This window comes from Panthera tigris, chromosome E2 (genome assembly GCF_018350195.1).
Source record: "Panthera tigris isolate Pti1 chromosome E2, P.tigris_Pti1_mat1.1, whole genome shotgun sequence".
NCBI classification, from domain to species: domain Eukaryota; kingdom Metazoa; phylum Chordata; class Mammalia; order Carnivora; family Felidae; genus Panthera; species Panthera tigris.
In genome coordinates, this window is record NC_056674.1 from 9,366,966 (window position 1) to 9,394,919 (window position 27,954).

The 27,954-nt window shown below is 58.3% G+C and overlaps 2 protein-coding genes across 6 annotated transcripts; one reads left to right on the forward strand and one right to left on the reverse strand.

Annotated features, from left to right (window-relative positions):
* Window positions 1–65: 65 nt before the first annotated feature.
* Window positions 66–9,079, reverse strand: SYNGR4 (synaptogyrin 4). Of its 4 annotated transcripts, none has more exons than XM_042969346.1 (5): window positions 9,010–9,079; window positions 6,790–6,989; window positions 2,051–2,288; window positions 682–830; window positions 66–358 (listed from the first exon to the last, which is right to left on the reverse strand). In XM_042969346.1, exons 2-5 carry the CDS (start codon window positions 6,880–6,882, stop codon window positions 125–127), a joined length of 714 nt encoding a protein of 237 aa, XP_042825280.1. In that variant the 5' UTR covers window positions 6,883–6,989; window positions 9,010–9,079; the 3' UTR covers window positions 66–124. The 4 variants fall into 4 exon arrangements, with proteins under 4 accessions (XP_042825280.1, XP_042825277.1, XP_042825278.1 ...); XM_042969343.1 differs by lacking the exon at window positions 9,010–9,079 and adding an exon at window positions 7,947–8,080; XM_042969344.1 differs by lacking the exon at window positions 9,010–9,079 and adding an exon at window positions 7,947–8,077 and having other exon boundaries at window positions 682–821.
* TMEM143 (transmembrane protein 143) lies at window positions 8,360–27,673 on the forward strand. Of its 2 annotated transcripts, XM_042969348.1 has the most exons (8): window positions 8,360–8,473; window positions 8,823–9,063; window positions 10,391–10,495; window positions 18,379–18,573; window positions 19,443–19,570; window positions 20,587–20,866; window positions 25,399–25,588; window positions 26,252–27,673. In XM_042969348.1, the coding sequence occupies exons 1-8, from the start codon at window positions 8,451–8,453 to the stop codon at window positions 26,464–26,466; spliced, it is 1,377 nt and encodes a 458-aa protein (XP_042825282.1). In that variant the 5' UTR covers window positions 8,360–8,450; the 3' UTR covers window positions 26,467–27,673. The 2 variants fall into 2 exon arrangements, with proteins under 2 accessions (XP_042825282.1, XP_042825281.1); XM_042969347.1 differs by lacking the exon at window positions 8,360–8,473 and having other exon boundaries at window positions 8,535–9,063.
* The last annotated feature ends 281 nt before the right edge of the window (window positions 27,674–27,954 follow it).

The following is a 27,954-nucleotide window of genomic DNA, read 5'->3' on the forward strand; positions in this document are numbered from 1 at the left end:
GATTTCTCCCCGCCCCTGGCCACTCAAAAGACCAGAGAGGAACAGACATGAGAAGGACGGAGGGCTGTTTTCAGAAACCCTTCTGGAGGGAGGGTTACCTCTTTACTGATGCGGAGGGGGATGTTCAGTTGTCGGGCATCATAGCGAGGCGGGGGGCCTTCGGTGTGGCCAGGTAGGGGGAGAGGGCAGAGCTGGCGTAATTCAGGCTGTTGGGGCCAGCGGGGGGTGTGTTAACAGGGCTGGCAGCAGAGGGCGGGGAGAGGGTGGTTAGCGCCACACCACCCTCATCCAGGGAGCGCTTGTAAGGGACTGGAGCGTCGTTCCGGAGGTCCTGGAGGGCCAGGTAGGCCTGGAATGCCTGTGGGCAGAGAAGGGCACACCGGAGGCTGGCTCGGGTCGGGCAGGGAAGCGGGGGGACCGGGGCCGGGGACTGGCCTCGGGAGGGAGACACGGGGCACGGCTGCGCCCACCGCTCACGTGGACAAGGGCACCCAGCGCGACGCCCGACGCCGGGCTGCACCCGCTCGGGGTGGGGGGCGCCTTCTTTCCAGTTTTCCCAGTCACAGAAGGGGCTAGCAGAGGCCCTGGGAGGCGCCCTGCGCCACTCCCAGGGGAGCTGAGGTGGGGGGGGGTGTTCTAGCCCCCCGGCCCCGCCCTGAGGAGGGCCCCCCCCCAACTCACCCAGACGAGGACGGAGAAGAAAGTGAAGGTGATGGCGGCCTTGGCGCTGCTGCTTCCCAGGAGGAGCCCTTCGGGGGGTGAGTGCTGCCACTGGTTGGCCAGGAAGCAGAAACCCACGAACCAGATGCCTGTCCACAGGACTGGGGGGACCGCAAGAGAGAAGAGGGGTGGAGGGCCCGGGGGGGGTTGGCCCAGGAAGGGCGGCCGGGTGCGGGAAGCGTGGGGCGCCGCCGGGCAGTCCTCTCCGGGAGCCACCGCGGGCCACACATGGCAGGTTGCGTGTCAATCACTTAAAACAGGATTTAAACATGCCGCCCCTCTGTTGCACCGGCCACACCTCGAGTGCTCAGTGGCCGCGTGTGGCCGGTGACTCCCATAGCCGGGAATGCAGGTGCGAACATTCCCAGCCTCACAGAAAGTTCTCTCGGATGGCCCTGGACTCAGTGACCTTTGGGGGTCCTCCCAGCCCTGAGATGCTGGAACCCAGCCAGTGTGGAGGAGGAGGAGGAGGAGGAGGAGGAGGAGGAGGAGGAGGAGGAAGGGAGGAGGGAGAGGGAGGGGAAAGGAGGGGGAAGGAGACAGTTGAGATCAGACTGGGGGTGGAAAGCCCAGGGCCTGAGGTAAAGGAACTCATTATTTAGCGCCTACTGTGTGCCAGTCTCTATCTAGAGCACTCGGCCAGTGGTTAGGATGTGAGACTTCGCTCCGAAGCCTGGAATTGCCACTTAGCAGCCGTGTGCCCAATTACATAATCTCCTCGAGCCTCAGTTTCCTCCTCTGCCCAATGGGGACATGACTTCCCACCTCAGGTGGTTCTGAGGGACAAATGAGACGAGGCACGTGGAGCCCTTGGCTCTGTGCCTGACACGTGGGAAGTGCCCAGAAAAGGTCAACGTTACTAGAGGCCTCCTTCCTCTCCTGCAGCCTCAGAAAAGCGCTGCCTTGTGGGGGTTTTCATCCCAGCTTCTGCTGAAGCCCGGAGAGGGGAAGAGAGCCGCTCGAGCCCACGGGGCGACGAGGCGCCCGAGTGGAGATTTCAGACTCCAGTTTGCCTGGCTCCGGGCTGGAACCCCACCTCCCGCCACCGGGTGGCTTTTCAAGAAATGTTCTGTGAAGAGGGGAGGTGAATGCGAGGAAAAAGCAGGGCAGAAGGGAGGCTGCTAGAATTAGCCTGGGGGTCAGAAGAGGTGACCCTCACGCCGAGTCTAAAGGATGAGTAATAATTCCCTGGAGGGGGGAACCAGCGGGCGCAGAAGAGCTTCTGGAAGGGAGGGGCGAGGCTTCAGGTCACATGTGGGGGACGGTGGCGAAGGGAGGCGTCCTGGGGGGCCGAGGGGGCGGCTCTGGGCGGGCCGGCGCAGGGGCTCACCAGCCAGGATGAAGTCCAGGAGCTGGAAGGCCGTCTTGAAGCGGCTGCTGCCGATGCGGCTCTCGTGGGTGTCCAGGGCCAGGAAGGCCAGGCAGGTGAGGAAGGCCAGGAGGCCGGCCCCCACGGCGAAGCCGCAGGCCGTGCTGTTGCCGTTCAGGACGCAGCGGAGCCTCGAAGTCTCCGTGTTGTTCTGGTGGCCGTCGGTCAGCAGGGAGGAGAAGACGACGAGGGAGAACACCTATGGGGACGGGGTGGGGGTGGGTTCCCAGCCGCCTGAGCGGAGCTCAGAGTCCACCCGATCTGCGTCTCCTCCCAGGTCCCCGTCCGGACCCTGGGCCCCGCTCCTTCTCCCCCTGTCACGTCTGCGGCCCCCCCCCCCCCCCCCGAGCCTGTCCCTCCTGCTGCTCGTCTTGTCCACCCTGGCGTGGGCGTCGTCCTCTCCCCCTGGGCCCTCCCGCGCGGCCTCCTCCTTGGCCTCCCTGCCTCCAGTCTCGGCCCCCGAGCCCACCCTCCACCCCAAGGCCCCAGAGAGGTCCTTCCACGCCCTCCTGCGTGGTCTGTATCGTCCTCCCTCTTCCGGTGTCACCTCTCCCCACTCGGCCCTGCCTTGCCCACGCTCCCCTCCCGCCACCCCAGACAGGTCCCTGTTACCAGACCCAGGTGCAGATACAAAATGCCCAGTGTGGTGCCGGGGACACCACGTGAGGAACTCCGTCAGCATTTGCCATCACGATCGTTCTCTCTGCCTCCACCCCTCCCCTCTGCCTGCTCTTCCCCTTCCCTCCCCGCTCGCTTAGTTCCTGTTAATTTTTTTAAATTAAAAAAGTGTTTTTTAATGTTTATTTATTTTTGACAGAGAGAGCATGAGTGGGGGAGGGAGGGGCAGAGAGAGAGGGAGACACAGAATCCCAAGCAGGCTCCAGGCTCCGAGCTGTCAGCGCAGAGCCCGATGCGGGGCTCGAACTCCCGAACTGCGAGATCGTGACCTGAGCGGAAGCCGGCCGCTCAACCGACTGAGCCACCCAGGCTCCCCATGAAGTCAGATGTTTAACCGACTGAGCCACCCAGGCACTCCTCCTATTAAATTTTTAAAAATAAATTTGTGAAATAGTCCAAACACACAAAAAAGTACAGAGCAAAACGTGACAAACCTTCAGTACCTAACAAACATTACCATTTTTCTCCTACCCACCCCCCCCCCGCCCCCCGCCACACCGTTTTTTTATTTGCTTCAGGAGTTTCTTAAAAGGAAAACAGAACCTCACAGATACAGCAGCCCCCTGCCTGTGCGTGCTGCGGACAGCCTGCTGTACATAGTACGACAGTGTTTATTTATTAAATGCCACTGAAGTTCCCCACCAGCGAGCCAGTGAGCGAGCGAGCGTGGGAGCCAGAGTCAGCCTTACAGCCACGCTAGGATGTGGGTACCACCAACACCCCCATTGCTTTCGATCATGGAACCTGGGCCCAGAGAGGCTGAGGAGTTGCCCAAAGCCAATCAGCTGGTAAGTGGCAGTGGCCATGGACGTTGCCTGGCTCCTGAACCTGCTTTAAGGCCCTGCTATACCACCTCACGCTGAACCAGACGCCTCCGGGGCAAGGTTCCCATCAGTACAGCTGGGTGGAAATTTGCTCAATGGCGATTGGCCCCAGACAGATATGGAAGGAATGGGTGTGTGTATGGGGCAGGGGGGAGTTGTTCCGGGGAGGCTTTCTGGATGACGTGGCAGGTCTGCGGAGTGTTGCGGGGTGAGGGGGTGAGGAAGGCTGAGGAATGAGGACGTTGTCTGGAGGGCAATAGGGAGCCACAGCAGAGCTGCGAGCAGGGGAGGAGAGGGGCAGATCTGGGGCCTGTGTGCAGACAGACTGGGGAGGGTGAGACTGGAGGTCGGGAGGCTAGAGAGGAGGCTGCGGCCTGGGGTCTGGGAGAGAGTCAAGGTTTTAGGAAGAAATAAAGGCAGGTGTGGATTGCGTGTTAAAGAATGAGGAGTTTTTCAGGCAGACGGGGGAGGAAGGGCATTCCAGGGGGGCAGGCTGTGTGTGCAAAAGCCAGATGCTGCAGAATAAGGCTCTTTCAGGGGCTGGAGAGAAACCTCATCGGAGGGATCCAGTATGAGAGGAGCCTGGAAAAGTGGGCAGGAGCCAGACCCTCAGAGGCTTTGAACACCACAGAGGGGCCTGTACTTGAGAGCCATGGAGAGTGAAATTTCTTACTTGGATTTAACTTCATGCAGGGAAGTGTTCTGAGCAGAGGGTGGCCAGGGTTAGACGTGGCCCTGGAGTCTGAGAAAATCTCCAGGGTCACGATGGATTGGAGGGGGTGAGACCGAGCGGCCAAAAGACCAGAGAAGAGATTGGTGGGAAGAGGCCTGGGCAGAAATGCTGGGGCCTGGGCTGAGGTCAGAACTCTGGGGAACCCAGTGACAGTCAGGATGTAAATTTGGACTTGGTGGTGTTGGGGACGGAGCAGGGGTGGGGGGAGGAGGCGAGGGGAAGGAATTCACTAGAATTTGGACTCCTCCCGGATAGAAGGGTGTGAGAGCCTTCTCTCTATGCCCAGCGCCAGCTTGGACCTCAGCCAATGCGTGCTGGAAGTCACTTTGGACACTTCTTTTCTCCTCCATTGGAGTCTCTATCCTCGGTCGAGCGTCCGACTTTGTCTCAGGTCATCATCTCACGGTTCGTGAGTTTGAGTCCCGCGTCGGGCTCTGTGCTGTCGGTGTGGAACCCGCTGCGGACCCTCTGTCCCCCCTTCTCTCTGCACCTCCCCCCGTGCTCTCCCTCTCTCTCTCTCTCTCTCAAAAATAAATAAGCATTAAAAAATATCACGATCACAATAACAGCCAGTGCTGCTTTCGCTCGGCCCTATAGCATCACCCAAGGCTGTCCACATCTGTTCTCTGTTTCGGGGCCAGGAGTCCACAGAAGGAGGGCATCTCGCCCTGCCGCTTGGGGACAGAGCCAGGTCCAGGACTGGAAGGACCATCGATCACTTGAGCCTGTGTCCATTTTACCTGCGCTCCCTCCCTCGCGCCAGCCCCAGGTGGTAGACGTTACTGATTCATTTCTGTTTCACAGGTGATAAATCGAAGCCATTACGGTGCGGTGGAAAGAGCCAGACGCGTCTGACTTTGCCAGCTGTGTGGCCTTGGGCAAATCACGCACCCCTTGGAGCCTCAGTTTCCCAGTCTGTCTCAGTGCTGTGAAGAGGGGGTGGGGGCCTAGGCCTGATGGTAGTTCTCATGACCGGAGAGGCGAAGTGTCCTCTCAAGGTCAGTCAGCGAAGGAGGGGGGACTGGAATCCAACCCTCCTGACTTCCGGGCCCGTGGGCTGTCGGCCCAGTGACCCTGGAAACCTTGGGCTGTGGCGCACGCCCAGGGCACTGGAGACTCAGGGAGGGGGGCCCAGCTGGGCAGAAGGGACCCCGGCCCCCTGAAGCCAGAGTCCAACCTCCTTCCACACCCTCCTTGGCCCATCCCCAGGGAAGGAGCAAAGATTCATCAGTTAAGGCACCAGCTGGCAGGCGGCAGTGAGGACAAGGGCACCAGCTGCCCAGAGACTCCCTACTGGGGAGCCAGGCCAGGGGGGAAGGAGGAGAGGGCGGGCGGGAGGGAGGCGGCGGGCAAAGTCCGTGACCAAAACGTCTGGCGCGGTTGGCGGCCCTTCCCTCCCCTTTCCCCGCACCAGTCCGCGCCAGCTGGGCCTCCTTCTCCCTTGCCACCCACTTTTCCTTCCGGAGCCGTGGAGGCGCGAGAATCCTTTTGACTCGCCCGCCAGCTGGGTGACATCCTTGGGCAACCCCCCCCCCCCCCCCCACCGTGAGCCTCAGTTTTCCCTTGGGTCAAACAAGGGTAGTAACACCAGTGTCCCAGTAGTAACTCCTCGTGGTGACAAGAGCTCACGCCAGTGAGGGACTCGGACGGGGAATTCGTAATTCCCCTGGGGAAGAACGGCAATGTCCACAAGTCCCTGTCGATCACCTCCTTGGGCCTCAGTTTCCAGCTCCGTCAAAGGACAGCAGAGGAGGCCCAGAGAGGCCCAGTGATTGGCTCAAGGTCACACAGCCAAGTCTGGGCTGAATGAAGATTTGAGTGCAGGTGCCTTGACTCTGGGAACGTGGTAAGGATCAAAAAACGCCTGTAAAGCCCTTGCTTGGTACACAGCCTGGCACACAGTGACCACCCCAATGCCTGTCACAGACCCGCACTTTGAATCCCGGCCCTGCCTCTCACTGTGTGCCCTTGGCCAACACTGTCCAATGGAACTTTCCGCCATGACGGAAATGCTCTAAGATCTGCATCATCCACTCCGACAGCCACGTGTGGCTGGTGGCCATCTGAAAAGTGGCCGCTGTGACTGAGGAACGGAATCTTTTCTTCTAATGAGTTTAAATTGCGAGAGCCACACGTGGCTTGTGGCTACGCCATGGACAGTGCAGCCTTGGAACCGTGACTTAACTTCCTCTGATGCTGTTTTCTTGCTCACCCATGGGGCTCATAGCACGACTTGGACTTGGGACGAGTTGTTTCCTCCTGTGAGAGTTAGTAAGTGGTCCCAGTAGCACAGGGTATAGCTATAGCTAGGTGCTCAGTAAAAGGTGACTTCGGTTATTAGCTGCCTTTTGCCTTGTTGTCCCCATCTGACCGCTTCTGTCCCCCCACCCTTTCCACCCTGTGTCTGCGGGGTGAGAACTATTTCCTGTCGCCCGTGGGGCAGTCGGGCTACAGGAGGGCCTCACCCCTGCAAAGATCCGGGTGATCGTCTTTGGCCTCTTCAGAAACTGCACGGCTTCACTGTCAGCCAGGTCCTGGAGGCTTTCAGGGATGTGCATGGCGGGTGCTCTGCTCCTGGGGCCCCGGGAGGCGGGAGCAGGGATGCTGGGTGCTGCTTGCTGGGCGCTGCCGTCCAGAGGCTCCAGGCCCGCCCTGGGCTCGGCTCCTGCAAGACGAGACGGATGGTGGGAGGTTAGAGGCGCAGGCGTGGGGTGAAGGAGCTGCCAGGAGTCCCAGGAATAGGGGCACGGGGTAAAGGGTGCTGGGGTGGGGGTGGGTCCTAAGACTGGGGTCATGTGGGGTGATGGGTCTACCAGGGTTCTGAGGATTGGGGGCATGGGGCGAAGGGGCTGGTAGGGGTCCCAGAAGTTAGGGGTGCAGGGTGAGAGGGTGGCTGAGGGGCCCGTGAATTGGGTGCAGGGTAGGGGGGCTCCTGAGAAATCCGGAGATGGGGGTACAGTGTGAAGGGGTTGCTGGGGGTCCCAGGGGTCAGGAATGCAATCCTAGGAGGCTGTAGGGTGAGGGGGGCTGCCTGGGGCCCCCGAGGTGGAGGTGCAGGGCGAGGGGATCCCAGCGCAGGGAGGAGGCGTGGGGAGAGGGCTGGGATACCCGGGTCACCTCCCTGACCCAGAAGCCAAAGGGCTCATTCTAAGGACTGTGTTCTCTAAGGAGACGCGAGTAGGACTTTCCAGGGACCAGGGGGTGCCAGACTGTAGATCGGCGTCCCCTGGGGGAGGTCTGAACCACAGGAATCCCTGCCACGTTTTGGGGTGACAGCACCCATAATGGAGGACCCAGGCATCTCAGGGTGGATTTCAGGCTGTCCTCCTGGCTTGGGGTTATTTTCGTAGGACGAGGGCCTCCCCTCCGAATTCAACTCCATTTCCCCGAAAGTGCTTTTGCCTCAAGCTGGGGGGGGGGGGGTCTGGACCTCACAGGTCTGGGGAACATGGGCTCCGAACTGAGCTGTCCCGTCAGAATTGGAGGCCACGCCCCAGGCACCAGGCTACCTTTTTAGAACTGGAGTCTTCCCTTTAAGGACCTGGAATGGGGGTGGTGGGGCTTGGGGGTGATGCTGCCTGAGAAAGGGCCACCCCTACTCCGGAGGCCCGGTCTGCGTCACCTGGAGGCGGGCGCTTCCTTCGCCCACCCTTCGCTCCCGGTCTCCGGCGCCACCTCCGCCTTCTTTTGGTTCCGCTTTTTCCCGCCTTTTCGCTCCTCCACAGCTGATTGGCTGCGGCCAAGTCCCGCCCCCCGCCCTTTCCCCGCCTACTCGGGAGCGGACACGAGCGGGGGCGTGGCCTCGGCGGACGTTGGGCCGCCCGCCGTTGGCTGGCGGCGCGCGGAAGCCCTGCCCCGACCCAGTCCTCCTTGGGAGTCTCGCGCCCGCTCCGCCCCCTTCTCTTTGAAGCGCGCGGACACGGAGAGACTTCCGCAGCGCGTGCGCCGCGCTCAAACAAGGCGAGAGAAGAAAGGCGGGCAGATGGCGCACGCGCGGTTGAGACAGGGCCTCGGAGGGAAGATGGACAGCGCGCCGTGACCCAGGCTTTGCGCATGCGTCTTACTGCAGGCTGAAGCCGAACCTTGGGGACCCAGGACACCTTCGTACGCATGCGCAGGAGGCTCAATGACAGTCGAGCGTTGGCTAAGGTGAGGGAGACGGCGGACTGCATGGCCGGGGGAGGGCCGCCCTGCATCCCCTATGTAGCCTTTCCGAGCCTCTCCTATGCTCCTAAGATCCACCTGTTGCTTAGACCCCGCAGAAACCCGTTATACAACTAAAGGGCCTCTGGGCCCGAAAAACGCCCAGGACTCAAAATCTCCCGACTCCTGCCTGGGGCGCAGACCAAATGAGCAGTGTGGGAGGGCACAGGCAAGACGGGCCACAAGACTGGCAGATGGGCTCTGTGCCCTGCCTGGGGTATGGACGGTCCCTGGAGGTGGAGAGGGCGCTTTTCCTGTAGATGACCTTTGACCCCTGCCCATTTCCCTTGTTTAGGCTCCAGGGAAAGGGTCTGGCTATGCTGCTGGTGACCCGGGGGGTCTGGGGATCCAGGGTCCGAGTATGGTCCCTGTTGCCCACGCTTCTCGGGCCCCCCCGGGCCCTGTCGTCGCTAGCGGCCAAGATGGGGGAGTACCGCAAGATGTGGAACCCCACGGAGCCCCGCGACTGGGCCCAGCAGTACCGCGAGCGGTTCATCCCGTTCTCCAAGGAGCAACTGCTCCGCCTCCTGATACAGGTACCGCCCGTCCCGGGTCCAAGAGCCCGGGGACTATGACTCCCGGCAGGCATCGCGGCGGCACAGCCCTACGTGCCGCAGAGGGCTCTCCTGGCGCCTCCTGGGAGTTGTAGTTCCCGTTCCCTTTGTGCTGCCCAGGTGGGCGTGGCGTTGGAATGCGGCGGGGGTGGGGGGGCTCTGTGAGCCGCGGATGTAGTTGAGATTCCGGACTCCAGCTTGTTCTGGGGTCTTGCTTGAACAAGCCTTCTCTGGGGCATGGTTTTTACCTCTGCAAAATGGGTATGATAATCATCCTCATCAGTACTTTTACTGCTACCTAATAATAATCACCATACTTATGAAGCTTCAATCATAATTATTATCACACTGTTTGAGCTCTTACTGTTTGGCACTGTGCTAAGCATTTTCCATGCATTGTTGGATCATCAGAACAACCCAGTAAGAGAGACACTTCCGTTATCCCCATTGTACAAATGAGGTAACTGAAGCAGGGGAAGGAAAGTAACCGACTCAAGGCTGTTTCGTTGTGGCCCAGGTTTGCACCGAAGTGGCCTGACCAGAGCAGGGCAGGGACTGTGGTCTATGGTGAGGCATTAGGCACCTGCTCCACTGAGAGTCCTGGTCCGGCTCCAGAGCTAAGCTCCTGCCCCACTGTCATCATCCTACTTGTCATGATTGAGGGTTATCATTCATTCATCTTAAAATTATTGATTGAACACCTGTCTGTACTAAGGCCTGTGCCAGACTCGACCCACAAGCACACACGTAAATCAGACACACGTAGACACACACGCATGTATATGGACACACAATGGCATTAGATTGTCACCATCGATCTCTGACAAAGTGGGTGTGATCCTCAGTTGCTGATAAGGGAACAGGCCTAGAAAGGTGAAGGCGTTCACCTAGGTCACGGAGGTAGGAAGCACAAGGAAGGAGTTAAATATGTATGTTCTGGAGTCAGACAGGCCTGGCTCGGAGTCTCGGCTTCTTTTTTTTTTAATGTTTTATTTATTTTTGAGACAGGGAGAGACAGAGCATGAATGGGGGAGGGTCAGAGAGAGAGGGAGACACAGAATCCGAAACAGGCTCCAGGCTCCGAGCTGTCAGCACAGAGCCCGACGTGGGGCTCGACCCACGAACCGGGAGATCAGGACCTGAATCAGGAGATCATGACCTGAGCCAAAGTCTGACGCTTGAGCCACTGAGCCACCTAGGCGCCCCCAAAACAAAATTTTAGAAAGCCCAGAGCTGCCAGAGAAAGAAATCCTCCCCGTGAGGAAGGGGAAGGAGGCCTACAGAGGAGTTTTGTTTCCTGGGGTTACAGGAATTCCACTCCAGCCCCGCGGACAAGGCAGCCTTGGAGTTGTTTGCGGCGCACGTGGACTTCTGCACCTTGTTCCACTACCACCACATCCTGGCCCGGCTGCAGGTGAGGACGTGGCCCCGCCCACCTTGGCCTTGGGGTGCCTGTGCCCTAACCCATTCATCCGGTACACAACCTGGCTATGCTCTGAGCAGTGATGGTTGAGTGAAGACCCGCGTGAAGACAGGGAGAGAGCCCGATGGGTGTCTGGTGGCCCGGGCGGGGGTGGGGGTGGGGGTGGGCACATTCCAAGCCGGGGGGGGGGGGGGGGGGGAAGGAAGTGCAAAGGCCCTGGCGTACGGCTGTTGGAAGAACCCGAGGGGGCTACTGTGCCGTAGATGAAGGCAGAGAGGCATCGGGGGCAAACTGTGCCTGGCCTTGTGGGTAGTGGGGGGGACTTCGCCTTGACTTCTAAGTTAGCTGGGAGGGCTACTGAGCAGAGGAGGGACATGTGCTGATTTAGGTGTTAGCGGGCGCCTTCTGGAACAGCCTGTCAGACACAGGGAGATCTATTCAGAGTCTATTATGTTTGTCCAGCTGAGGGATAATGGCCACCCCAGCAAGAGTAATAGCGGTGGACGCGGGGAAAAGTGGTCTGGGCTGTGCGGGCGGGCGATGGGGCGGGGGGGAGGAGAAAGTCAGGGGGTGCCTCCAATTCCTCTGAAAGAACGGAGCTGCCATTTACCGAGCCGCGGAAGACGGGGCGGGGGCGGGAGGCAGGTCTGTGGGGAAGACGGGAGCTCGGTCTTAGAAATCTTAGATGCTTCCAAGCCAGCCTGGTAGAGCGATGGACCCGGATGTGGGCTCTGGGGGTCGGGGGAGGGGGCTGGGCCGGGAAGCATCCCTGGGAGCACTTAGATGGTACTAGACAAGACCACCCAGGGGGTTCGCTTAGCCTGGGATCCGCCCAGCCTTGAGATCAGTATGGGAACGAGACCCCGGGAGGGGGGCGGCCAAAGAGCCAGCGGGAGAGAGAAGCGGAACCCCTGGAGGGAGGGATGTCAGGAAGCCACATGCTCTGGGTCCCCTTCCTTCCCCGTCCCGTCCCGGGATGCCGGCCGCGTGGGGGGTCCTGGAGACAGTGATCAGCTTCGGGGATCTTCTGTGAGGGACTCCCAGAGCTCAGAAAAGCCCTTGTGCTCACAGTCGTGGTTTATTGCAACGAAAGGAGGGCGAACAAAACAAAACGAGCGAAAGGGAAAAGGCGATGGGGCCGGGGTGGGGGGTGGGGGCAGTGGAGGGGCAGTCAGAGAGAGAGAGAGAGAGAGAGACAGAGAGAGAGAGGGAGAGAGAATCCCAAGCGGGCTCCACACTGTCAGTGCAGAGCTTCGCAGAGATTCGGGGCTCGATCTCACAACCATGAGATCATGACCTGAGCTGAAATCAAGGGTCGGATGTTTGACTGGGCCAACCAGGCGTCCCCGAAAGATCTCATTTTCGAGGAATCTCTACCCCTAACGGGAGGCTCCAACTCACAAGCCGGAGATCGAGGGTCACATGCCCCGCCCACTGAGGCAGCCAGGTGCCCCAACTGGTGTCCAGGATTTTACGGGGCAGGGGGTGGGGGGAGGGGGTCTGTCAGCGCCTGCGTAGCTGACCTGAGCTACTCAGTCACCAGCCCCTCCAGAGGTCGAACTGCTACTTCATGGCCCGAGGCCCCGCCATAAACCACACTGTTAGCATAGACTAGCTACGGGGCAGGGAAAGGGGAAGAGAAAGAATCCTAAGCAGGGCCCGCGCTTTCAGCGCAGAGTTCGACATGAGGCTCGATCTCACACACCCGAGATCATGAGCCAAAATCGAGAGTCCGACGAGTACCCGACTGAGCCACCCGTTCGAGTGCGTCCGAGCAAGACCCTCCGATCGGGCCAGAACATTTCCAAGGGCCTAGAAGTTATCCCAAGAGCCCAGTCGACGGCCGGTCCTTTGGAAGGTGCGGGGTTTGGACACCCCAGGCCTGCTCAGCCAGCCCCTCACTGCTCCCTGCCGCTGCCCTCGGACACGGCCCCTCTCTGCTTTGAGTAGCAGTGACATCGGCCCCTTATTGCTGAGCTCACTCTGGGTCGCGCTCGTCGGCTCCTTCCTGTGGAATCGAGGGGGAGCCGCCCGGAGCCCCATTTGCAGAGGCGGAAACCGAGGCACTGAGAGGGACTGGCTGAGCTACGATTTGCCCCCATGTCCAGCTGCCTCTGAGCCCTAGCCCGGGGACCCCAGGAGGCAGGGTTTTTCAAAAACGTTGCTGAAAAAGATCATTTTCTTTCTTTCTTCATTCATTCATTCATTCATTTTATGATTTAAAAAAATGTTTTTTATTTATTTTTTGAGAGAGTGCAAGCAGGGGAGGGGCAGAGAGAGAGGGGGACAGAGGATCCGAAGCAGGCTCTGCGCTGACACCAGAGAGCCCGATGCGGGGCTTGAACTCACGAACTGTGAGATCATGCCCTGAGCCCAAGTCGGGCACTCACCGACTGAGCCACCCAGGTGCCCCCAAAAGCATTTTATTATGTGAACATTTAAATATACAGGAACACATGGGGCGATGGGCGGCTCAGTCAGCTAAGCGTCCGGCTTTTGATCTCCGCTCGGGTCATGATCTCACAGTCTGTGGGTTCAAGCCCCTCATTGGGCTCCGTGCTGACAGGGTGGGGCGTGCTTGGGAGTCTCTCTCTCTCCCTTTCTCTCTCTCCCATCCCCGTTCATGCTTGTGCTCTTTCTGTCTCTCTCTCTCTCTCTCTGTGTCTCTCAAAAATAAATAAATAAACTTAAACATTTTTAAGAATTTAAAAAACATATGGAAACATAGAAAACGTATACAGCAGAGATGCATATTTCCACTGAGGTAGGAGATTCTAAGCTGAGATGCTAGGAGGAGAAGGGAAGAGCTATAGAGACAGGTGGGACACATGAGTAACGCTTTGCTGGTGACCTGAGTCCCTCGAGGAAGCGGCTTGGGGCAGGAAAAGAACAGCTAGCTTCATTGTTCACTACCTGTGTGGGTGACCTTGGCAGGTGACCTCCGTCTGCGCCTCCTTTCCCTCATTCATTCATCCGTGAGTGCACCGCAGATATTTCTTGAGCACCTACTGCGTCCTCCAGATGGTTCCAGGCCCCAGGACGTAGTGGTGAGCCTGACCGATGGGCATCTCTGCCTCACGGGATCACGTTCTAGGGAAGGACCCAGATCTTCAAGACCGCGAAGACGCAGGGGCGCCTGGCTGGCCGGGTCGGTAGAGCATATTCGACTCTTGATCTTGGGGGCGTGAGTTTGAGCCCCATGTCGGGGTAGAGTTCACTTAAAAGAGTTAAAAAAAAAAAAAAAAAGACGGTAAGGAAGCGAAATGTGTGACGAGGCACCAAGTACTGAGGAGGAAGTTGCCAGATCAAGCAGAGGGCACCCAGTTTATTTGTTTCCAGCTGCTGCCATCACAAATCACCGTAAAGCGGGTGGCTGAGAACCACAGAAATTTGTTCTCTAGGAGTTCGGGAGGCCAGAAGTCCAAAATCAAAGTGTGGGCGGGGTGGGTTTCCCCCGGAGGCTCTGAGCGGGGAACCACCCCGTGCGCGGTCCTGGAGGACAGTGACTGCCATTGTCAGCCTTCCTTGGCTGGTAGCCACGACCGTCCAATCTCTGTCTCCGTCTTCACATCACCTTCTTCTCTGTGGCCCTGCGTGCCCTTCTCTGTCTCCTATAAAGGCCACCGCCACTGGATACAGGGCCCACCCGAATCCCAGGGTGAGACCATCCTGGGATGGTCTCACCCTGGGATTCGTACTCCTTAGACCTGCAAAGACCCTATTTCCAAATGAAGTCAGATCCTGAGGTTCTGAGGGGACACCATTCAACCCTCTCCACCTCGTTAAATTTGAATTTCAGATAAGCTGGGAATAATTTTTTTTTTTTAGTATAATCATGTCCTATGTAACGCAGTGCTCAAATATTGCACGGGACATACTGAGGCTGAATACTTATTAGTTGTTGATCTGGAAATCAAATCTCACCTGGTACACTGTATTGAATTTTTTTTTGGCTAAATCTGGTAACCCTAATTAAGAAGAAATTAGACAACAGGAATGTTTTGCAATTTTAGGGAGATAGTCAGGGGAGGCCTCACTGAGGCGGCAACATTTGAGCAGAGACCAGAAGGAGGCAAGAGGGAGAGCCATGAGGAGATCTGTGGGAACAGTAAGTGCAAAGGCCCTGCGGCAGGGCTGTGCATGGTGTATAGGAGGGATAGCAAGGAGGCTGGTGGGGCTAGAGCTGAGTGAGCACAGGGGAGAGGGCTGGAGATGAGGGCCCAGAGCCTTGTGGGACACAGTGAGGACTTTGCTTGGACTCTAAGTGATGTGGAAGCCACCAGAGGGCTCTAAGCAGCGGGATGTGAGCTGCCTTCTATTACTACGGGCGCCCTCCGGCAGCTTCCCGGGGAACAGACTGGGTTGGGGCTGGAGGATGGGAGCAGGGAAAGTGCAAGGGGGGGCTCAGACTCGTGCGTGGAGGAGGGATGGTGGGAAGAAGTGGTTGGACTCCGGATCCGTTTTGAATGGGGGTCCATCAGGGATTTGCCGATGGGTTCAGGGTGGGTACCTGGGAGGATGGGCTTGGACGCTTCTAAGCTGGGTAATGTGGCGGGAGGAGCAGGTCTGGGGAGGGGTCTCAGGACCCCAGTTTGGGACGTAGTGCCTTTGAGAGGATGCCCGTTGGATGCCCGCGTGGAGGTGTCGAGACGCCCGTCGGACGTCTGTGGCCACGCGTCGAGTAGGCTCTTGGCATGTAAGTCTGGCGCTCAGGACCCACCTGAGCAGCAGACTCGGGCCCGTACCCTGCCCTCAGAGAGCTGAACTTGGGTGGCAGGGCCAGTTGTGAGTCAGACACCCTCCCCCGACGAACAGATACAGCCACACAGTGAACTCCCAGGGTGCAGTTCGTGTCAGCGCGTAAGGAAGCTTGACCTTGGTTTCTGAACCAGAGTCTGTGTGCGTATCAGAAAACGCACCCCTTTCCGTCGCCTGGTGCTGTGCACGCGACATTGGCAGCTGCTAGCCCCATGTGGCTGTTTAAATGTGAGGGTGCTGGAATGAAATAAAATTTAGAAATTCCGTCCGAAATTTCAGTTGTGTTCGCCATGTTTCAAGTGTTCCGGAGCCACCGGTGACCAGTGGTGAGGTATTGGATGGTGCAGATCTAGGTGTTTCTATCCTTGGAGGCAGTTCTTTTGGAATGTGCTGCTCTAGACCCTTTATTTCCATCTGAAAGGGCGACTGTTCCGATAAATGTATGGGTCGACAGCATCTACAACGGTGCTTATGTTAGACTGGCACATTTGTGCAGTGTACAATCTGCCCAACCACGCAAGGCGGCTCTGCTCAGCCTAAGGAATGGAGGGGGGCTTTTTGAGGGCGAGAAGGGAGCTGGAATACCACAGAAGAGTGGGACTTCAGTCGCGGAAAGGGAAGGAGGAGGGGAGTGGGGGGCAGGGAGAGTCTCTTAACAGCATGTGCAACATCCCTGTGCCTGGAGGAACTAAAACCATTGTGAGCCACCAAGGGGGACCGTGGTGTCAGGTCCTGGGAGGCCTTGCGGGAAGGACACGGTCCAGAGCACGGTCCTACTTCCTGAGGGCAGTGGGAGCCTCGGAATGAGTTTTGCAGGAGACTGACATGGTTACATGTGCAATTCCTGATATGCCACTTCCTGGCTGTGTGACCTCAGGCGGTTCCTTAACCTCTCCGTGCCTCATTTCCCACATCTCTAAACGAGGATAACCACAGGGGCCATCATCACCTTATGTGCATAACGCCTGCACAACCTGCTTCAAACAGTGCCCGACACACGGCAAACGCTATATAACCGCGCGTTATCATTTATTACTGTTGTTCTCGTGCTTCGATGGAATCTTGGCTGCCGTGTAGACAGGACAGGTGGTTGAGGGTGGGGCGAGGGGCTTTGGGGAGGCCACCGAGAAGGCCGCTGGACTCATCCAGGTAGGAAGAGGAGTTGGTGGTGTGGACGGGGTGGGGCCGGTGGGCAAAGGGGGCCTGTTTCGGAGGGAGAATCAGCAGGGTTCAACGTGTGGGGGAGGGGAGGAGCCGGGGCGGGGGGGGGGGGGGGGGGGGGTCACCTGCGGCCTCCAGGTTTCTGGCCGGAAGCCCTGCGTGGATGTCAAGTGCCCAGCGGAGAATCTAGCGCGCGGCGGATGCTTGCCGAATACCGATTTCTCTCTCTCTCCTCCAGCTCTGAGCTTCCCTCCCTGTCAAACCCCAGCTCTATCCCGGAAGTGAAATTTCTCAAGGTCACTCTCTGAGTCTGAGAACAGGAGGGACTTCCGGCACAGACAGGGGGGCTTTGGGCTGCAGTCCCGCCCCCCTGGCGGCCCGCCCCGGCCCTGGGAGTTCGTTCCAAAGGGGGTTTGCTAGGCTCGGCTGCCAGGTTGTTTCCTGCTCCGTTGCTTCCAAGGTCGTGGGCCTTCCCACCTCCGGACCTCTGCCCTGTCCGTTCCTGCCGCTGGTAGACCCTCTTCCCTTCCACTCATTCAACCCTGCACTTGGCCCGGACAAGTGGTTCCTTAAGGCTACCTCTCCTGGGAGACACGGAGAGTTGGGCTCGTTTTATGGACCAGTGAGTCCCCTGTGCCGCATAGTCTGGCGTGAGTCACGTGTCTTCCTGAAACCGGCAAATAGGCTAGGCACCCACTCACTCATTCATTTGTTCATCCATCCATCCGTCCATCCGTCCATCCATTCAGTCCACAAGTTTTTGCAAGGTGGGTAGGGAGGGATGGGTGCATAAGACGAGGTGGGCAGGGTGGAGGCCAGTTTGCGAGGGGCCTTGGAGGCGGTGGAACGATTCTGGTATTTATTCCAAGGGCAGGGGAGAAGCCACCGCGGGGAGAGGGTGTGGGATCCGTTTATAGTCTAAATAATAAATAAGCTCTTGGTGCGACAGTTTCGTGGAGCACGGGGTAGGAGAGGCGAGAGAAGGGGCGCCTGGGTGGCTCAGTCGGTTGAGCATCTGACTTCGGCTCAGGTCATGGTCTCATGGTTTGTGGGTTCGAGCCCCGCGTCGGGCTCTGTGCTGACGGCTCAGAGCCTGGAGCCACTGCTTCGGCTCCCGTGTCTCCCTCTCTCTCTGTTCCTCCCCCACTCTTGCTCTGTCTCTCAAAATAAATAAAAACGTTAAAAAATTTAAAAGAGTGGCGAGAGAAGAAGCCCAATGCAGTTGTTTGGGGCAGAGGACAGGTAGCCGGGACGAGAAGGGGGTACTGGAGATGGGGGGGGGGGGGATGATGGATTCGAGGACGCCTCGGAGGTCTAGCCAGCGAACTTGCAAAAGGTCTGGACAAGGGGGCGACCACAAGAAAGGAATCAAGGATGCCTCCGAGGTGTCTGATCAGAGCATCCGAATGAATCAGGCAGTGCCCTTTCCTGAAGGGAGAAGGCTGGGGGGAGGGAGAGGAAGGAACAAAGCATTCTCCTTGGGCCGTGTTAGATGCAAGGTGGCGTTTCCAACGGGAGATGTCAGAGATCTTTGAATATGAGAGTCTGACGCTCAGGGTAGAGGCCAAGGCTGACTGGAGGTGGGGGTGAATAGGTTTGGGAGAGGAAACCGGGAAACGTATTCTCTCTGTGCATCCCTGCGTCCACCTTCCCGTCTGTTACTGGGGGAGGAGGGACAGGACAGACTCTCAGGCCCCAGAACTGGATATTAGGTCCAGAACCTGGAGGACGGGTCCGGGCTGGAGATGCGAGTCACGCACAGATACATAGAGACGCCCAGAGTGGTGTTTAAAGGCACGGGAATAACGAGGCTATTTAGGGTGCGCTCAGAGAGAGAAAAGGGAAGAGGGCCCGGCACAAGCCCTGGGGTCCCCCGTCATCTGAGGGATGGGGCCGGGAGCAATCCCTCATGGCGCCCCCTAGCCCATCTCTCTTCTCTCTGACTCTCTCCTCAGGCCTTGTATGACCCCATCAACCCCGACAGGGAGACCCTCGACCAGCCTTCGCTTACGGACCCACAGCGTCTGTCCAACGAACAGGAGGTGCTCCAGGCTCTGGAGCCCCTGCTGGCCCAGGCCAATTTCTCCCCGCTGTCTGAGGACGCTCTGGCCTACGCTCTGGTGGTCCACCACCCTCAGGATGAGGTCCAGGTGCCTGTCTTCCAGAGGAGGACCAAAACACCGGAAGACCTGGGGGCAGGGATGAGCCTTTGGGAGGCAGAGGCTGCTGGGAGTTGTCCTGAACGCAGGGCGTGAGCCCATGCAGCGTTCTCGGTGAATTAGACTAGGGCACCTCTTTCCCAGTCGGTCCACTGCCATCTGTTGGAAAAAGGAAACGTAAGAAACGGACCTTCTTAGGACTGGAGGCTTTCTTGCCATCTGCCAGAAAACTGTGGCAATAAGTAATACGAAATGTTCATCCTTAAAGTAAAAAAAAAAAAAAAAAAAAAAAAGATAATAAAAGTACTGTCATCTTCCAAACTCCCCCATTTTAACGATGTTAAGACATACTTTTTACTGAAGTCACATTCTATTGTCCCTGAAATTGGAATATAACTTCTAAGTGGTGGTGTGGCCTAGTGTTAATGGGCGATATATTTTCTCTTTCAATTGCTTCATAAGGTAATCGAGGATCCAATCGACAATCATATTACAATAGAGAAAGGCATCAAAGTAAAATGTACCTTAAGCTTACACAATGTCACATGTGTAACAAGTGTCGTGTACCTTAAGCTTACACAATGTCACATGTCGTATCTTACAATCAGTGGCATCTTAGATTCTCAGAAACATGGCAGTAAAAATGACTGTGAGGTAAATGGTGCCACCTGAGAGAGTATGCCCTTGCGCAGTATACAACACGAGCAACCATACAGGGCCACCCTGCCTAAACGCCGGGTGATGATGAGCCTGGGAGGAGGGTGGACATCACTGGGAGAAGGGGCATCTAATTCCAGTAACCTGTGCTCTCACCGCAGACCACGCTCATCCGCCTCTGCTTCCTTTGTCCCCCTTGTCAGGTGACAGTAAATTTGGATCAGTATATCTACATGCAGTTCTGGGCCCTGGGCCAGCGAGTCGGGCAGATCCCCCGTAAGTCCAGCGTGGGCTCCAAACGTGGCTTCATCAGGTCGCCCCCCGCAGAGAGGTGAGGCGGCCCTTGTTCCCCAGCTGCAGCGAGAGGGAGCGAGGTTAGAGTCGAGAGGGGACTGCAGGTCAGTGTCTGCATTTGGGTGTCTGGGCCCTGGGTGGGAAGTCGAGAAAGGGGGCGGGGAGATCATCCAAATGCCGCCTTTCCTTCCCAGGGGGAAAATAAGAAACTATCATTCCCCGGGGAAGGGGAAGGGGAGCGACACTTGTCCCCATTTTCCAAATGAGGAAAGCAGAGCCTCAAGCAAAGGAAGGCCACGTTCTGAAAAAATGGCGCCACCAGGACTCTGATGAGCCTCCTATTTTGAACGGAGGCCCTTCACATACAGAGTAGGGTCAGGAGAGCCAGATCTTCTCCCGGGCCTATAAATTACCCGATCTTTCTGGAAATCAGTTTATCAGATATGGTCACGAATCCAAAAAAGCAAAGCGAAACAAAACAAAACAAAACAAAAAAACACCGCCAAAGACAAAAAGCCCTCACGCCCCTAAAGCGGCAATTCCGTTTCCAGGAATCTATTCCAAGGAGATATTTATACTTCGCAGGCTGTGTGTTTAATTGTCTGTCTCTCGCGCTGGATTATAAGCTCCAGCAAGGCCGCGATTGTCTCTCCAGAGCTTCGTAGCACTCCCTGGCACCTAGCGGGCACTCTAAGTTACAAGTAGCATTTGAATTTGAAAAAAATAAAATAAAATAAATAAATAAAACACACAAACAAAAAACCCAGAACTAAAGAAAAGACAGTCTATTCGGCTCTCATTCGGTAAATGAGAAGGGAGCCCCGGGAACCGGAAGCCACGGTTGTGTCCGACAACCGGGGATTGCATTGTTCGGCTGACGCCCCGTGGTTGGACCCTTGGCGCAGTTCTGACCCCCCTCCCACCACCTTGGGGTAGCAGCCTTGGAAAATGCCCGCGCTACTGCCGAGCTAGAGAGGGCGCCCCCGGGGGGGCTGGAGGGGGGCTCCCCGGGGCGGTCCTGACCACCTCGCCCCTTCTGTCTTGGTCCGTCAGGAGGTACTTCAAGCGGGTGGTGCTAGCGGCCCGAACGAAGCGGGGGCACCTGGTGCTGAAGAGCTTCAAGGACACGCCGCTGGAGGGTCTGGAGCAGCTGCTGCCCGAGCTGAAGGTGCGCACGCCCACCCTGCAGCGTGCGCTGCTCAACGTCACGCTCTTCGTCTCGGGCGTGGTGTTCTTTGTCAACGTGGGCATGGTGGTGCTCTCGGACCTCAAGATGGCCACCTCCCTGCTGCTGTTGCTCTTTGCCGCCTTCATGGGCCTGCGGGCCTCCAAGGTAAGGGGACTGCCCGCCACGCTTCTTGGGCCCCTGCCTCTGCGCGTTCGTTGGGCCCCAAGGTCAGGCCACCCTCTATTTTGGTTTATTTCCGGCGTCAATCTGCTTCATGCCTTCCCTCCTTCCCTCAGTCATTCTTCCTTTTCCTCCCGCCTCCTTTCTTTCCTTCCTTCCTTCCTTCCTTCCTTCCTTCCTTCCTTCCTTCCTTCCTTCCTCATCCTGGCTGGGGCGTCGTTATCACCGGGCGAGCATGTTTTATCGGGGCAGCCTCCCTGAGCTCCAGCCCGAACGGACTCAACGGGAAACTGGGCCTGGGGCCCGGGGAAACTATATTTTTAACACACTCCCTTCCTGATTCTGCTACATGTGAATGCAGGGCCGCCTGATACAGTTGCACAGGTTGTTCACCATCCAAGGAGTCAGAGCTGAGGGCCTGGCGGCGGGGGGTGGGGTGGGGCTGAAACCTAACTTGTGCCCTGTGTGCTGTCTTGAGGCTGAGCCGGCCGGGGGAGAGGGGCCGCCTTTTACCAATTCTCCCCAGGGTTGGCACCGGCCCCAGGAGTGTGGACTGATGTGTGGAGTGCATTGTGCTTGATCATTCACTCGCTGGTTCATTGGTTTTCAAGCTGTTTACAGCCATCCCAGCAGGCTCTTAGGACAATGATAATAAATCCCGCAGATAATACCCAGGCTGTGCTGGCTGAGAGGGTGAAGGGCTGGGGGTGGGGGTAGCTGCTGAGGACCAGGGGTCAGGCAGGATCTAAAGGAAGCTTTTTTTTTTTTTTTTAATGTTTCTTTATTTTTGAGAGAGAGAGAGAGAGAGAGTGTGCAGGGCAGAGAGAGAGGGGGACAGAGGATCCAAAGCGGGCTCCTCGCTGACAGCAGTGAGCGCAGGGTGGGGCTCGAACTCACGAACCATGAGATCATGACCTGGGCTGACGTCAGTCAGCCTCCCGTTTGAAAGGGGAGGAGTGAACCCGGTGGAGAAAGGGGCTGGGCAGGCACAGCCTTGGGGGGGGGCTCTTGCAGGGCTGGAGTGTGGGGTCCAGGGTGGAGAAGTGAGGCCCTAGAGAGTGGCAAGGGCCTCGAATGCCAGAATAGGGACCCTGGGGTTTAGCCACTGGGCAGCAGCTGCTATGGAAGAATTGCAGGCCCCGAGGGAGCCTGCAGCCTCCGTGGAGGGGGTGGGGCTATGAGACCAAGAGCAGGGAGGCTGGGAAGGGTGTCAAGTCGTCTGGGGGGGCACCCAGAGTCCCAGCCCCAGGGGGACCATCCGTCCCGCCTCAGACGCCCCTATTTATTTATTTTATTTTATTTGTTCAAGTTTATTTATCTATTTTGAGAGAGAGAGAGAGAACGAGCATAGCGGTGGGGGAGAGGGGGGACAGAGGAGAGACAGAATCCCAGGCAGGGATCTGAGCACAGAGCCTGACGCGGGGCTCGAACTCACGAAAACGTGAGCCGAAATCAAGAGTCAGACGCTTAGCGGACTAAGCCCCCCGGGCGCCCCTCTGACGGGCCCAGTTCCAAACCCGGTTCACTAGTTAATGTGACGCATCCGTTAAATGTTTTCCCACGCTCTGCGCGGAGCCTCCAACCCTTGACCGTGAGCCCTCCCAGCCTCCTTCCCGCCGCCCCTCCCCGTGCACACTTGTTCCCTCCTGTGTGTCGGTGGCTCCCAGATATCTGTCTCTGGTGCAGGCGTCTCTCCCAGTCTCCAGCCCCCCACCCCACCCGCCCCCTGGACACGCCCGAGCCCTTCCCACACGCCCCACATCCCACTGAGCTCAGGATCCTTCCTCCCCAACCCCCCTTCATCCCGAGCCCCTGTCTAAGGGGCCGGTCTCAGGTGATTTTGCCGCGATAGGCACGTCCCTCTTTCTTTCCCCCCTCAAAGAGCTCATCCACTTCTGGCGTTTCCACCGACAGCTTTCTACCATCTGCCGGATCGGATGCTCCGCGCCCAGCCTGGGGCCGCCAGCTCCGGGCCCCCTTTGCCCTCCCCTGCTCCTCGTCCTGGTTCTCTGTCTGCAGAGGGCCCTGTGCCCCCTGTCACCGCTAGACCCCTGAGGCTGCCCTCGCCCTACCCCCTAGTCTGTCCTTCCCGCCCCGATATTGTGCCCCGTCTCGTTCCCTCTGTCCTGGCCCCAGCCCAGGCCTTCCCAGACTCCCCGTCGGTCCCCTCCAGCCCATCCCCGAGGTCCCCGGAGCTGGCCCTGGTTCAGCGTGGGCCCCCTCAGCCCAGCACAGAGCAGGCCCGGGCTTGTTGAGAAGCAAGCAGCCCAGAGATCTCTCCCTGGAGGGAGACACGTGGAGGGCAGGAGCCCGGTGACACAGCTGCCCATCTGGGGGACGCGGCGTCCTTGAGGACTGAGCCTCGAGGATTGAGGCAGTGAGTGTTTTCTAAGAGCAGCCCGGGGGTGACTTGGCTTGTTCTGAGGCCCCAGAGGCCTGAGAGAGAGGGCAGCTCGGGATACTGTTCAGGGGTTAAATTGGCTCATCCGCACGGGCTGCGTTCAGAGAGGAGGAGCAGGAGGCCAGCGGGAGAAACCTTCAGGGGCCGGGCCACACAGGGCCTTGGCCAGGGAGCTCGGGCTCTCTGAGGGCGCTGGGGAGCCACGGCAGGGCTGTGAGCAAGGGGGGAGCGGGGTCCGTTCTGGGGCTGTGCAGAGACAGACCGGAAGGGGCAGAGGCCGGCGGGAGGAGGCCATGCACCAGGCGGCTGGGAGAGGAGGGGACAGCGCAGAGAGGGGGAACCGGCAGGCCAGGAGGTGGGCTGAGGGGAGGCGCCGGCAGCTGGCCGGCGTTTTGGTTGTTGAAGGGAACACCCAGGTGGCAGCCGGTGTGTCCTCAGCGAGAGGCCCGGCCTCATCTGCGTGCCACGGAATGTGGCGTGACCTGCTCACTTAACGTAAGAGAATTCAGCTCCGTGAGCTTGGCCGAAGCAGACACAAAACCCAACGTGTATTTCATCCCAGACCGTCCCTAACACGCGCCCTTCTTACACCTCGCCTTCAACCGAAGCGATGGCGATTCGTTCCAACGCAGGGACGCACCCCGTGTCGGGCTGGGCTCGTAAGAAGAGGGGGCACGGTCGCGCACAACCGTGTCATCGGTCCCTGGCAGTGATCTGAGTGATTTCCACGGCTAGGCTGCCTTCAGAGGCATTTCACCTTAGCTCTCCGCGCAAGATGGGCAGACAGCCCGTGCATTTAAAAGATGGAAGCCTGGGCCGCCTGGGTGTCTCCGTCAGTTAAACGTCCAACTTCAGCTTACGTCGTGATCTCATGGTTCGCGGGTTCGAGCCCCGCGTCGGGTTCTGTGCTGACGGCTTGGAGCCTGGAGCCTGCTTCAGATTCTGTGTCTCCCTCTCTCTCTACCCGTCCCCCGACTCACACTCTGTCTCTCTCAAAATAAATAAACATAATTTAAAATTTTCTTAAAATAAAAATATAAAAAAATAAAAGACAGCAGCCAGCCTGGAGCGTGGACGAATATTCCATAGTAGCTGATGTTGAAACGCCCTGGCCGTTGTGGGCCTGGCTTCGTGCCAAGAGCCTCTTAAACCTCTTGTTGACTCTCTGACCCTTTCCTGCCATCTAGCCGGGCTCACTGATAGTGTTCCCCGAGGATTTAGGTTTTGGCCAAGGGCTCACAGTTGGCCCCAGCCTGCCAGGCTGTGAGACCCAGCAGTGTTGAACTCATTTTGTGGCTGGATGGAGGAATCTGAGTGGAGGATTCTAGCGTGAGCCCCAGAGGGCACTGGTGGGCTCTCATTTCCTTCCTTGGGGGACACCAAGCATGGGCATCGGGGTCCGGGAGAGGAGGGGGCAAAGTGTGGAGGAGGCCCCAGACTTCTTTCCCTCAAGGAGGTTTGGAGTATTCGTTTTCTGTTAGCACTTCTCTTGACGATTTCATATGTAAACCCTTCTTCTTACTATGGAAAAAGTTCAAACAACTGTGGGATTAAAAGCACTTGATGAGCTCCTGGGCATCCCCGAGTCTCTAATTATCAAACAGTCCATCCGGGTCCACCTACACGCCCCCTGCCCTCCCACCACTGGGTTATTCGGAAGCAAATCCTAGACATGCCCTCTGGAAATACTTTAGTGTGTGTCTAAAAAGATAAGGACTTAAAAAAAAAAAATCACTGTAGCAGAAAGTTCCAAGGCTGCAGCTCAAATGGTCTGGAAACCCTTGAGCAAATCCATTACTATGTGGCTCAGCTAAGCAGACCAGTGAAGCGGTGGCTAAAAGCTGTCGGTGGCCTCGGGGTCAGTGGGGCGGGAGCGAGTGTGTGTGTGTGTGTGTGTGTGTGTGTGTGAAAAATACAAATACCCGGGCACCAGCCCCGGGGACCTGAACCCGAAGAGGTCCGGGGAGGGCCCGGGAGCCCGCGGAAAGGGCCATGCCAGCGTTGAGTGGCTGGGGGTGGGGTGGGTGTCGGGGTGGGGGGCGTGGGGTCCCGGGCGGCCCTGCCCCCTCCCACCCCGTCGCGCCGCTGAGCCCGCGGGGCGCTGTCCCGCCCGCAGATGTTCGGACAGCGGCGCAGCGCGCAGGCGCTGGAGTTGGCGCACATGCTCTACTACCGCAGCACCTCGAACAACTCGGAGCTGCTCAGCGCCCTGGCCCTGCGCGCGCAGGAGGAGCACGCCAAGGAGGCCCTGCTGGCGCACAGCTTCCTGGCCCGGCTGCCCCGGACCGCCCGCGGCGCGCCGGAAGGTAGGACTTGGCCCCGGGGCCCCGCCCCCGCCCGCAGCCCATCGCGGCCCAGAACTGACGTGGCCCCACCTGAGACGAACTCCATTCATACCCTAACAGGGTCAAGACTCCGCCCCCCCATTCCCAACTGGCCCCACCCCATTGAGGACACCCCCCCCCCCCCCCTCACCGCGCAGGCCCAGTACTCCCGGTTCCTACGGGCGAGTCTGACCTATAACATCCCAGGTGACCTCGGCGCTCAGCATGCCGATGGGAACCCCTGAACCCAGCTTCCGATCTTGATGGATCTGGTCCCTCCCTGGGGTGACCGACTTCCCTATCCTGACCTCCTCCTGGATTAGGGTCTCGGGTCATCAGTCTCCTGTTGTGGCACGCCCTCCTTTGCTCTCACCTTGCCCAGCGCTCCTTCCAAAAGAGGCTCTTGCCCCCTCCCCCTGGGAGCCCCAGGTTGACAGGAACCTCCACCCTTCCCTGAACAAGAGGCCCTGACTTGTCCCTAGACGAGAGCCCCAGAGTCGGACCCTTCCTAGCCTCAAGCGGACCTCTAGGCTGCTCCCAAACCCGGACCCCTTGTATTCCTTGTCCTGCGCCCTCCCTGCTGTCCCTTCCGGGTCCTTCCAGGCCCCAGTCACCTCCTCACAACACCTGCTTCTCCCCCCGCAGAGACCTCCCTGTGGCTCCAGTCCGAGGTAGAGAACTGGCTTCTGGCCCAGTCGGGCTGTGACGTGGCCTTCAACGGAACTCGGGCCCTGGCCCACCTGCAAGCCCTGACCCCCAGCCTCGGGATGTACCCGCCCCCTGGTTTCCCCAAACTAGACGCGTTGCCTGCAGTCATTTCCGAGTCCCCCCGGTCCGCACCCAGTAGTGACAAGCCCTGAGCGAAACCACTGCCCAGCCTCGCCCAGCCACCTGGTTAGGAACCAAGCCCCGCCTCCTCCACGCTGAGCTGTCAATCACAGCCACTTGTGCTTTGCCCCTCCCCAACTTCCACTTACCCACAAGCAATCGCTTTCGTTACTCCGTATCCTCAAACAAAGCCGGCAATTGAGGCAGCCTAGGGTTGCTAGGCAAGCCCCCGCCCCAGCGCAGCCAATCTAAGCTTTTTGGCTTCTGCGGCGGTTCCATCGCTTAGTCCCACCCCCGCCGTAAACATCCAAACGGGGTTCGGCCGAGGGGGAGTGTCAGCCAATCAGAGCTGCTCAGTGCTACAAACCCCTGGGCACAGTTGTTAGACTGTATCTTCCCGAGGCCAGAGATCATTGTCTTTTTAGCCCGCTCCGGGCTAACTGCCCAACTTGCTCGCCGAGGCGGGGCCCCAGCCCGCAGCCAACGGGAGCCGCTCAGCCCTGCTCTGCTGGCAAACTGCCAACGACAGCTGCCGGGCACCAGCAACCCTGGGCTGCCAGTTGGCGCTGCGTAGAAGAAACCAGGCAACATTTCTAAAAGGAAACCTGATCTTTCCATGAATTGACGCTGCTGATAAAGGCAGGCTATCTGGTCAGCTGCTGATCAGCTTGTCCAGGCTGAAGGGGTTGCGAGCCTTGTGTCAGGCAGAAAACCGCGGGTCAGGAGGAAGCAGCGACTACCCTCCCTCCAAGACGCGTTTCCAACTCAGGCCCCAACAACCTCAGGTGCCTTTCCTGCCCGGGCCCCTCACCCTTTCAGCAGAAACTACCTCGGTCTGGATCTTTCTTCCACCAGTGGCCTGTGCAATATTTATTGGTCTATCAATTTCGCCCTCGTCCTCTCTCCCAAAGGAATAAATCGTGTGCAATGAATCTGGATGAGTGGGGGTAGCTGCAGGGGTTGGAGAGAAGGAAAGCATCAGAATCCTTGAAGGAAGAGACTGGGTCTTGGGGAAAACTGCATTTGGGTGGGTCCTAGGCAGAAAAAGCTGTCACCCTAGGGAGAGACTGGGTTCGCAGTTGGTGAAGGAGACTGCCTGTGGTAACGGAAGAGGATCTGAGAGAAAACCTGGCTCCCCGAAAGACTGGGTCTTATGAGCAAGGGAGATAGGACAGCCATGTGCCGTTGTGCAAGTTGTTCACTGCAAAAGGCACACAAGCCAGGGCACCGGTGGAGGTAAAATCCAGCCATCCCTCCACCCCCCCCCCCACATGCCTCCTAATGGGCTGAGTAAGCCTGGAGAAGGTGGGGGGGGGGTGGCAGCTCATTTTTACTAAGGTGTCATATGGGTCAGAGGCAGAATTGGATGTGGGAGGGGAAAGAAGAGGGGTTGTCCTAATGAGAGAAGGAGACTGAGTTCCAAGAAGGAAATAGAAAAGTGTCTTCGGTGGGGGGTGGGGGCCGAGACCAACAATCTAGAACAACACACATCCTGCCCGGTTGAGAGAAAGACACCCTTG

Bases quoted from the DNA above. Each gene is read 5' to 3' on its own strand.
- SYNGR4 (XM_042969346.1), bottom strand. From the start codon at position 6,882: ATGCACATCCCTGAAAGCCTCCAGGACCTGGCTGACAGTGAAGCCGTG. The intron at 831-2,050 runs GTGAGCCCCTGC...TCTCTCTTGCGG, and splicing joins CCTGGACTTCATCCTGGCTG to TCCCCCCAGTCCTGTGGACA. The intron at 359-681 runs GTGAGTTGGGGG...CTCTGCCCACAG, and splicing joins TCTTCTCCGTCCTCGTCTGG to GCATTCCAGGCCTACCTGGC.
- TMEM143 (XM_042969347.1), top strand. From the start codon at position 8,788: ATGACCTTTGACCCCTGCCCATTTCCCTTGTTTAGGCTCCAGGGAAAG. The intron at 18,574-19,442 runs GTGCCTGTCTTC...CCCCCTTGTCAG, and splicing joins ACCCTCAGGATGAGGTCCAG to GTGACAGTAAATTTGGATCA. The intron at 19,571-20,586 runs GTGAGGCGGCCC...TTGGTCCGTCAG, and splicing joins AGGTCGCCCCCCGCAGAGAG to GAGGTACTTCAAGCGGGTGG.